The following is an 11554-nucleotide window of genomic DNA, read 5'->3' as shown; positions in this document are numbered from 1 at the left end:
CTTTGATCTCTGATATTGATTGTACTGCCCTTCTCTTCTGCCTCTGTAATTGTAAAAACCTGGTGACTAACCTTCATTTTTACCCATTTATCTAGTTTTTCAACTTTAGAGTCTTGTATTCACTAAAGATAGTCCCTAATGCTTATTAATGAAGGGTCTTGGGTCAGTCTAAAACTAATCCATCCCAAGTCCAGAGTTATCTTGATAACCCAGACTGGATCTAACCAATGGAAGCCCCGCCTGACATGCACACTAGCTTAGCCTTGAACTTAAGTCACCTATCTCTCATTATAATTCTAAAAATCACATTCATCATCATATTAAGGCCACAGCTTTCTTACATATGGTCCATCAATTTGCGCATGCTCAATAATTACATTGACTCTACATTATCTGGAGCCACTGTGCTTATTATTCTAAAACCTGCCCATCTTTTAATTCTATTAACCTATCAGAATTACCGCAGTTTTGGGAGACAGATTTGGGGTCGAGAGGACAACTAATCTCCTAACGATTCTTTCTCTCTTTGAAACCCCAGTGTCTCATGAATTGGTTATTGAGCTCGTGGAGCAAAAATCCCCACCGCCTTTGTCAAGTTAACAACCTGGTGTCCAGCTTGTTTTATCTTCCCTCTTACCTTTTTTCTATTCCCCTGGCGCCTGGGCTTTATGGATCAAGATTGGTTCCCTCCCTGCCTGCGGCTCCAGGGCATGACCTGCACCCAAGACCACACTGAGGCTACTGAGAACTTGGTAGAGATTGACAGGAGGGATTCTTGTCAGTGGTTGTCTTTCTATAGTCTCATAAGATCCACCTCGCAAGCCTCCCATCCTTTCTTTTCCTCTTTGGTTTGTAACCTCTCAATTTTCGCACCCCTTTCTTCCTTTACTCTTCTCCCGCCAAGGGGCCACCCTGGGCTGAGGTGACTGGCTCCCGGGGACAGCCTGGGAACCCATTTTTAGTTCGCATTTGTGTCTCTGGGTAAGGAGAACCTTTAATGAACAACACATACAGAGCCGGACTATACAATTACTGCGATATTACTGTAACAGTCTTGTGCGTGGGAGGGGGTGGGGGAGAGGGCGCCAGCTGCCGCCTCCTCTCCGGCTCCAGCAGCGCCGCCACCACCTCGCTCTTCCTTCTCCTCACTCCTCGGCTCGGCTGATCTTCTGCCATGACTCAGCGCTTCTTGCAAGCTGCCCTGCCGGGGACATCAGCTTCGCACGGGCTCCTCCCGCCGCGTCCACCCCCCTCTCTCCACCCACGCCCGCCCCCGCCCGCGGGGCCTTTCCCGGCGCGGCCGCAGCGGTTGGGGCCATAGTCGGTGAAGGCGCAGAGCAGCATCCGCCGCCTGCACCACGCGCGCCTCCAGTACCCGCCCGACACCGCCGCCGAACTGCCTGCTAGCAATGGAGCTCCAAGCCGCCTGCCGCCGCCGCCACACCCACCAGCGCGGCTACCCGGTGACTCGGAACCCCCACCTCAACAAGGTGAGCCCGCATTCCCACCTGGCAGTCCGATAGCCCCTCGCAGTCTAGGCCAGGCCCCTCACGCTGGTCCTTCCTAACATGGCCTCGCCCCTCCGCTCGCTCCCGGCGGACCGCGCCCGCTGAGCAGCCGGGGTTGCTGGGGCCTTTTCGGGGACCGCCGAGCCGGCAGAATGCGGGTGGGGACTGGTGTGTGCCTGCGAGTGCGATGGCAAGGTGCTGCTGGGTGTCTTCGCACCTCGGCATCCCATTTTGGGAATAGAAGCAAAGGTGTAGCTTGTTTACGATACTTTGGGGGCTGCTTTGCTCAGAAAACAAAAGTCAAGGCAAAGAAAGTTGTATCGAAGTGTGTGAATTGAGGGTTTTTCGTGAAAGTTGCAGGTAGGCAACCAGGTCAGCTACGATGTTCCACCCAGTTAGTAGTTTCACTCAGTGGGGCAATTATTGAGGCTGCTGTGGAAAGAAGTAGCCCTGCAGGTCCGGCCTGGCCAGAAATGTGTTCTGAGTTTCTCAGATCACATTAGCAATCTGGAAGTCAAGGCCTTTTTAGTTTCTGGAGTGACACAATTCAGAGTCTGAGAATGCACGGTGGATGGCTTCTGCCTGAAACACTTTGCATGGCCTGCTATCCAAGTTTCTTGCCCTAGGTAGGAAATTGTGGGCAAAGCCATATCTATTTATCTATTTATTATTATTATTTTAAAAATCTGGCCTTTGGGAAGTTAAAAAGATATTTTTTAGGACTTTTCTCATTTTTACTGAAGGGGAATTCATGTACACCCAGGTTAGAGACCTTTTTTACACACCTGGTAACATTTCACCCTTCTTCACTGGTAATGTACTAGTAGTATTAGTTCCCGTCAAATGAAAAATCCATCACAATTTATAAGCTTGCTTATCTTCATACTAAGTAGTTACACAGATTTTTGTCTCTGAATTGTGCCTTTTGTGTGTGTATGTGTGTGTTTTGTCATTCCTATTTCTTCACTGGTTTGAAAATGCCATCAGTCAGCATAGAAGTGTGTTTAGTCATTTTTATTGTCTATCTAGCAGACACCCTTTTTCATTAGGAATTGAACCTTAGCTTTTCCTGCTTGTTCGTGTTGATCATTATTAATAGCTTTGTGGTGATGGACAACTTTTAAAAATCTTTGATTATTAGTATTGGTGGTCATAAAGCATTTGACATTTAAAATAGTTCCTACTTATTATTTTTTTCAAATAAATTTGTCAGTTTCTTTCTTACTTTTTATCATTCTGCATCAGGCCTGTTTTTAGAACATAGGTGAAATGCAACATGACAGAACAGTTTGTAACTTTAATGTGTTATCTGCCTGCTGTAATTTATGGCTAAGTTATGGGCCACCACTGAAGAAGGACCACATAAATGGTATATAACCTGTTTGAAGCTTCTCAAGTTAGGTCAAGAGTGATTATTATAGTGTGTAAATAGAATAGGCAGTCTAACCACAGTACTTATGCCTTTACTATGACTCTGTTAAGAATTTATGATATTAAAATTCTTTCAACTCCTGTTCACCAGTATGGACTAATACTTATATCAGAATAAGGTGCAACAGAAATCTTCCACCAAAGGTAGAAAGGCACGATATTAACATGTTAAGATCATTAACATGTTGAATTTACAACTGAACTTTTCCTGTATATATCAAATTTAATCCAAAATCTGGTTCCTTAACTTAATGGAATGAGCTTTCCTCTCCTTATTCAGTTCTAAATAGTGTGTAGTGTCCTGTGGAAGTGGCAGAAGAGTCTCATATATATCATTGAAACTGCAGCGGTTGGACCTTTTACCCTCTGGATATGCAGTGCTTAAAGACCTTTGGGCCTTTAAGTTTCCTTATAGCCCAGGGATTTTTATTGATTATATGATAACTTTGGCTCCAAAGAGAAGCTAGTAGATGTTATAGTTCCATTAACAGCTCATTTTGTCATTTGGCTAAGTGAAGTTTTCTTCAGCCACAACAACACAGACCTTTATCGCTTCACCTCTGGATATCTGCAACCACAGTTTTGCTAGTTTACTTTTCAGTATTGTAGTTTGTTCTCCATCTAGGTATGAGAGAAGTAACTTCCTTGATTAGCATTTTCTTCGTGTTATTGTTCTGTTACCCAAGTACTTACATTATGTTATTTTCTGTTACGTTGAATGTAAAATCTGTCAATTAGGTTTGTTATATTCTGTAAACTACTCATTAATTCCCCAACTTCACTTTCCACTTATAATGTATGTATTAATTCTCTTACTTAATATTTTCCTTTATGCCTTTTTGTAATTCCTGCAATTAAAATTTCATTAGATGATTTAATAACGTCTCCCTAGGGAAGCCTTTCCCAATTATCCTAGTCCTTTAACCATTCATTACTTCACACCTCTGTTCTAAGACTTATCTTCTTTAATGGCAATTTCTTATAAGTAAATTCATGTTGAAGTTCAAGCTCAGTTGATTCAGCATACCATTATATTATGCAATGAAATTGTTTCTGTTTGCTAAAGCTGCCAAAATGCAATATACCAGATATATATTGGCTATATTCCAATATATAAAAAAGGGGACTTTTTAAATTACCAATGTATAGTTCTTCCCAAAATTAAGGCATCAACAAGAGGATACATTCACTTGAGAAAGGCCAATCACGTCCAGGGTTTCTCTGTCACATGAGAAGGTACAGGGTGATGTCTGCTGGCCCTTTGCTCCCTAGTTTCGTTGCTTTCAGCTCCTGGTTCCAGTGGCTTCGCCTCTGTCTGTCTCCAAGCCTCTGCATACATCATCTCTGCTCTGAACTCTCTCTGGGTGTTCTCTTTTAAGGACTCCAGTAAACCAAAGACCCACTTTGAATGGGAGGGGCAGTCACATCTCCATGGAAACAACCTAATCAAGAAGTCCCACCCAATAATAGGTCCATCCCCCACAACACTGGATTGAAAGAACATGGCTTTTCCTGGGTACAGAACAGCTTCAAACCAGTACAGGAATATAGTCAGAAAAGTTGGAATTTGATTTAAGCCTGACAAGCCAGAAATTAGAATTAGTTGCTGGATAATCATAGGGAGGTGCTTAGTCTTGGTAAAATCAAGGTTAACAGCAGATGCCATTTGAATGAAAAACAAACAAACAAAAAACTAGGAGAAATAGAATCTTTTTTTGTTGATAATTAATCCTGAATGATTCTTCGCCATACTGTTCTTCTCTACTCAAATATATCATTCCAGGTGGAATTTCATAATAGCCTTTGAGAAACTACTTCTACTTCACACTTATGAGATCTATTATCTTTTTGTATACATCCCAAACTATTTTTGAGGTGCTCTTCTTTGCCTCTGTTATATGTGCTTATTGAATTTAATGTTTATTATTTTCAAGGTTACCTCTGGGTTAGGTGAGTGGTGTTCAAATTTTTTCTCAGGAATTTTCGTGTAACTGATGTTTCAAAAATTGGTCTTCAAATTTAAAATTCTAACCACACATAGAAACAATCATTAATAGTATTTTTTTTTCATTTTCTTGTTTACTTTATTTTTTTGGGCAACAATAGAAAACACTGATAGTTTTATCATAATTAACTTATGAATATCTTTTATGTTAAATATTAATGACTTACAAGTAAATCTTCAAAAGGCACATTCTTTACTCTTAGGCAGTTTGATCTTGTTTAAGTTAGTGATGCTGTTTTTATCAAAGTTAATTTTTGCCTGCATTATTAACTTTTAAATCTAAAAATTGAGCTTCTAGGGAAGTACTTATAGCAGTAGGTATCCTGACATATCAAGACCTGGTTGGGTTTGTTGTAAACTTAGGGAAAAGAAATAAAAACAAGTCTTAGGACTAACTTCTTTTTTGTTAATGTAAATTGTACCAGAATACATCATTGAGAACTTTTCACATATCCCAGTTCTCTAAGTTGACTCAGCAATATAAGAAACAGATTTATTATTTAAATGTAAACCTACTGATGTTAAAGTCTTTGTGATAAAGAAATGCAGCCATGTGCCTCCGTAAGTAATCTTGCTGTAATTGAAACAACAGTGGTAGTATAGGATATCAACATTTAGCAACGTAGTGACCTATACAGTATGTACAAATGGTAGACAAAAAGCAAAAAATTGTTTTGTTCTAAGGAGTAGAAAGGTGAGTTTGATTTGGGGATTCTTGAGACTGGCAGTATAGAGTACAAGAAATATTGAAGATTTGGGTAGGTTTGGGGTTTTACATTTTTGTTCTCTAATGTCCCTTATACTTTTGGCAGGTGTAAGAAATGTGATGTAATGGGATGAACAGTACAAGACTTTGTGCCTAGAAGAAATGGGCCCAAGATCCACTTCTTCTACTTAACAGTTGTGAGATTTTGGTTGTTTTTTTTTTTTTTAAATTTCTTAACTAACCTTGTAAAATTGTACAGTAATTTTGTTCATTTATCTTTTTATTTAACAAATACTTATTCGGAAAGTGGGTATACAGGTATAGAGGATATGTGAATAAGACAGAGAAGGTCTTTGTCTTTTGTTTACCTAGGAATGTCTTATTCTGTCCTTCATTTTGTTTTTAACCTTTTTTATTGGGAAATATAACATATACAAAAAAGCAATAAATTTCCAGAATATATTTTAACAAGTAGTTATAGAACAGATTTTAGTGTATAGTTTGGGTTACATTTCCACAATTTCAAAACACTGGAGACTAAAAGAAATATCAGTATAATGATTCGGTAGTTGTACTCATTTGTTAAATCCTGTCTTTGTGTTCTAACTCCTTCTTTTCCTTTGATCCTTCTTCCAATCTTTAGGAATATTCTTTGGTTCCCTTTTTTGTTTGTTCACTGACTTTTGAGTTTATTGTGGTGATCACATTAATGTACTCTTTTATTTTCTTTTAACTTTTTTTTATTGTGAAGTATAACATATATACAAAAAAGCAATAAATTTCCAAGTACATTTTAATAAGTAGTTATAGAACAGATTTTTTTAAACTTTTCTATTGTACAAAATAACATACATAGAAAGCAAAGAAATAAAAAAGCAATAGACTTCAAACCACTCTTCAACAGTAGTCACAGGACAGATCCCAGAGTTTGTCATGGGCTGTCACACGAACCTCTCAGATTTTTCCTTCTAGCTGCTCCAGAATATAGAAAACTAGAAGGCTTAAAATATTTTTTTATCACCATGATTGACTTTTTTTCTTTCTTTTTTGTGAAAAATAACATATATACAAAAAAGCAATAAATTTCAAAGCACAGCACAACAGTTAGTTGTAGAACGTAGTTCAGAGTTTGACATTGGTTACAGTTCCATAATTTTAAGTTTTTACTTCTAAGTGCCCTAAGATACTGGAAACTAAAAGAGATATCAATTGAATGACTTAGCAATCATGTTCATTGTTAAATCCTATCATCTCTGTATAACTGCACCATCACCTTTGATCTTTCCATCACTCTGTTGCAGCTCCCACCCTGCAATATCAAAGAGGATTAAAGGACATGGCTTTTCTAGGGCCACCACAGGTTCAAACCAGCACAATGATAAAGGTTATTTGGTGGAAATACTCATTTAAGATGAGAAGTCTACAGAAATTCATGATATATGTATATTCTTAGGATTTAGAAAGATTGTTTTGGTTTGCTAAAGCTGTCAAAATGCAATACGCCAGAAATGGGCGGCTTGTACAATGGGGATTTTTAAACTTAGAATTTACAGTTCTTAGGCCATGAAAATGTCCTACTCAAAGGATCATCAGGACTCTATCTGGACTCTGAAGACAGGTTGCTGGCATCTTGTACACCTCTGTCACATGGGAAGCACGTGGACTGTGTCTGCTGGTCCTTTGCTCCTGGGTTTCATTGCTTTCAACTTCCAGCTTCTCTGTCCTCCCTCAGCGTCTTTTTCTGTGAACTTCTCTTAATTTCATCACTTTTGAAGGATTCCAGTAAAAGAATTAAGACTTACTTGGGGGCAATTCCTCAATTGAAATAACCTAATCCAAACTCCTGTAGCCACAGGAATGGATTAAAAGAACATAGCCTTTTCTGGGGTACATAATAGTTTCAGATCTACCCAGTGGCTTTGCCATTTTGATATCTTTTTTGTAATCTGTATGCCTGTATGCTGTGAAGTGGAGAATACTATAGAATTCGCAAGATTCAAAATTTCTTGGTTGTGAAGGTAGGTTGGAGTGTAATGCTGGTTTGCATTGTTGGTTTATCTTTCAACATAGCTACTTATAGGATGTTGAATTTTGTAGGTACTCTGTAAAAGCTTGTTGAATTGATGAATGCATGATAGTTCTCCAACTAATAGTCTAGCTCTGCTCTACCTTCCAGTTGTTGTTATAATCTTCCCACAGCTCACATTTCACTTTGCTAGAGGAGTAGCGCCATGTTGTTGGGTTTTCTTAAAGAATCTCTCTCCTTTAGTGGGTAATAAGAATGGCTGGTGTGTCATTAATTTGAATTAGGTTTTGCTGCACCTAACAACAACAACAACAACAAAAAAACCCAAATAATACTGACTTGATCAAGATAATTATAGTTTATTTCTCTCACACATGAAAGAAATCAGAGGTAAATAGTTCAGGGCTGTTTGGTGGGTACACAATTATTAGGAACGTATGCTCTCATTTTGCTCTTTTATCATGTACAACATCGTTTCATGGTCCTAGCTGACTATGGGTTAATATTCCATGTTGCCTGCTGGGAGAAGTCAGAGAAATGCAAAAAGGCCCACTTTCCAGCAGAGTCAGCTCTTTAAGGAGCCTTCTGCCCATCCCATACAACACTTTGACTTACATGTCAGTGTTCAGAACTCCATCCAGTAGCCACTCAAGGAATCAGGAAACTTAGTTTTTTATCTAGATGTACTTCCACTCCAATGATATTAGGATTCTCTTATTCTCTTATTGAAAAAGGTGTCATGGTTTGCCAGAGCTTCTGTGACAAATTCCACATAATGGGCTGCCTTAATCATTTATTTGGAGGCTAAAAGTTCAAAATTAAGGCCTTGCTTTCCCCAGAGTTGGTAATACTCTGGGAATAGTAGTCCTTTGTCACATGGCTCTCTCTTTATGTCTGTTCCAGTTTCTACAAAATTTTGGCTTCATCTTGTTTCTGGCTTCTACTGACTGCATCTGAATTTCCTCTTTCTAATAAGGTTTCCAGGATTAAGGATTTTTCAAGATTAAAGCACACCCTGATTCATTTTGGCCACACTTTAATAACATTTTCAAAGGTCCTGTTTACGGATGGATTCACAACCATAGGAACGCAGATTGAGACTTGAGCATATCTTTGTGGGGTACATGATTCAGTCCCCATAGAAGGTGTTATGGTAGGCAATTAGCAGTCTCTTTCATGATGTGAAACTGCTGAACATGAGTATAGAGATTTATATTTAGCAAATGTGGATAATGAATATGATAATATTTTTAGTGATTGGAATAAATTGTTAATATTTTTGAAGGACCTTATTGCTTCATTATATAAAAATAAAAAGATAAAAAATGGCAAAGAGTGTGCTTCCCTCCTACTTCAGTGCCCCAAATAGCAGGTTCCCCTTTCTAGAGGTGACCCTTGTTTCCATTGTCTGATATTTCCAGTGTGTACTCTTTTTCAAATAGTGTATAAAGTGTGCCTTTGAAATTAATTTTTGTAAGTTAGAATAAAATGCCATTGCTGGAGGACTTTTGGGAAGATGGCTGACTAGATGGCTCTTGATTGGCCCTGCTCCACAGTGGGGTTAGAGAAGGGACAGGAGGGCGACTGAGGTGGTGATTTGGGAGTGCGGCTGACTGGGGAGAGCCTTCTGGGGAGAGCCAGGCCACATGGGGTGGCCCTGGTTGCAGAGGGTGAGGAACTGAAAGGCAGAAAGCTGAAGCCTGCCATGGAGGCACGGAGCCTGCCATGGAGGCACGGAGCCTGCAGAAGTACATGAACAGGAGTACAGAACTGGGAGATCCAGACCACATTCCTTGGGTACGCTACCCTCACCAGTGCAGCCCCATGACTGGTGACTCACCCCACACCCTATGCACCTGGACCCCGTCACCTGCTCCCATTCCCCGTGCTCGAGGTGCCCCCACCCCATCAGCCCCCAGTGCATGTACCTGCCCTACACCCCCACCCCAACTGCAGCCCAACCCACCTCTCCTGCACCTGAGCACTTCCTTCCCCTCCTTGTACCCTGCAGACTGTTGCCAGTGAATAAAGGCTGTGGCCACTTCCTCCATACGCAGGCTACTCCTGCCCCCCTGCCCATAGTGTTGCACAGCCTCACTCCTCCCCCTCTGAGCTCTGCGCATCCGCATCTGTTTAAGGCACTCCCAAGCCCATGTATGTGCACAGACCCCCAATCATGTCATTCAGCTCTGGGAACTACACTTTATAGCAGTCCTAGAACCACGCATGTGCACAGGCCTCATCCTCACTTCCCAGTTCTGAGAAAGTGCCGACCTGCACAGCCGGGTCACATCTGCCCCCAATCCATGAAGGGATAATGCCAACCTGCTGCCACAGCTCTACCCATGTGCAAAAAGGGCCCCCTGCCTTAGACCAGTACACACCAGGGTTATGACCCCCAGACCGGTGCACTCTCACAGCTACATCCTCCCTGGCTGCTGGGCACCCATCAGCGTAACATCCCCAACCTATGCCTATACCTGCACTGAAACAAATTACCATACTGAGTACTCCACACTGTGCCCTATTCCCTGATTTACAACCATCCCATAAACACAAAGCCTTAGACTACTGAAAGAAATCAACTCCCAATGTTAATTAATCAGGCTACTTACATGCCACAAAGACAGCAGAAGATCACTAAGCATATCACAATGCAGACAGATACAGCCCTGCCTAATGACCAAATTAAAACACCAGAGGAGATACAGACACTGGAACAACTAATCGGAGGTTCATACAATGCTATTTAATAAAATAGGTGGAATAGCAAATGACATAAGGAAATCAAGAAGACAGTAGAAGAGCATAAACAGGAATCTGAAAGAATAAATAGAAAATAGCAGATATTGCAGAGATTAAAGATTCTGTTAACCCAATAAAAAACATACTAGAGGCACAGAACACCAGATTTGAAGAGACAGAGGGAAGGATAAATGATATAGAGGACAGGATAATTGACTTTGAAGACTCAAAACAGAAAATGGCAAAAAGATGGAAAAAATTGAATTGGAACTCAGGGAACTGATAGTTAAAATGAAGTGCACAAATATAAGAATCATTGGTGTCCCAGAAAGAGAAGAGAGTAAAGGGCTGGGAAGAGTAGTTGAGTATATAATGGGGAAAAACTTCCTAATGCTTATAAAGAACATAAATATACAAGTCAAAGAAACCCAATGAACTGCTAACAGAATAAATCCAACTATGTCTTCCCCAAGACACATGCTAATCAGTCTGTCAAATGTTGAAGAGAAGCAGAAAACCCTGAAAGGGGCAAGAGAAAAACAATCGACTACAAGAGAAACCAAATAAGACTGAGTTCATACTACTCAACTAGCACCCTGGAGGTGAGAAGGCAGCAGTATGATATATTGAATACCCTAAAAGAGAAAGACTTCCAGCCAAGAATTCTGTACCCAGACAAATTGTCCTTCAAAATTGAGGGAGAGATTAAAGCTTTCACAGACAAAGAAATCCTGAAAGAATTTGTCAACAAGAGACTGGCCCTAGAAGAAATACTAAAAGGAGTTCTGCCAGCTGAGAAAAAAAGACAGGAGAGGCAGGTCTGGAGGAGAGCACAGAATTGAAGAATACCACTAAGGATAAGTTAAAGAATACAAAGAGAATGAGGGAAAATATATATATAAATCTGATAAATAAAATAAAAAAATAAGATGATGGAATCAAGAAACACCCTTTTAGTAATAACTTTGAATGTTGATGGACTAAACTTACCAATAAAAAGATACAGATTGGCAGAATGGATTAAGAAACATAATCCAGCTATATGCAGTTTACATGAGACTCATCTTAGACCCAAGGATGCAAATATATTGAAAGTGAAAGGATGGAAAAAGATCTTCCACACAAGTTGTAAC

The 11554-nt window shown here is 40.1% G+C and overlaps 1 protein-coding gene across 2 annotated transcripts in view; it reads left to right on the top strand.

The window, feature by feature from the left end:
- Nucleotides 1-1316: 1316 nt before the first annotated feature.
- ME1 (malic enzyme 1) overlaps nt 1317-11554 on the top strand; it is a 254780-nt gene continuing 244542 nt past the window's right edge. The window contains exons 1-2 of one of the 2 annotated variants that reach the window (XM_077162348.1): nt 1371-1490; nt 5757-5847. Coding sequence is in view for 1 of the 2 variants with exons in the window: in XM_077162347.1 (XP_077018462.1) it covers nt 1410-1490 (81 nt within the window). In the remaining variant the exon portion in view is untranslated. Of the gene's footprint in view, nt 1491-5756; nt 5848-11554 lie in introns of both variants that reach the window. The other variant, XM_077162347.1, reaches the window with a different exon arrangement.

The sequence above is a fragment of the Tamandua tetradactyla genome, chromosome 5 (assembly GCF_023851605.1).
Source record: "Tamandua tetradactyla isolate mTamTet1 chromosome 5, mTamTet1.pri, whole genome shotgun sequence".
NCBI classification, from domain to species: domain Eukaryota; kingdom Metazoa; phylum Chordata; class Mammalia; order Pilosa; family Myrmecophagidae; genus Tamandua; species Tamandua tetradactyla.
This window is presented reverse-complemented; position numbering and strand designations above follow the sequence as displayed.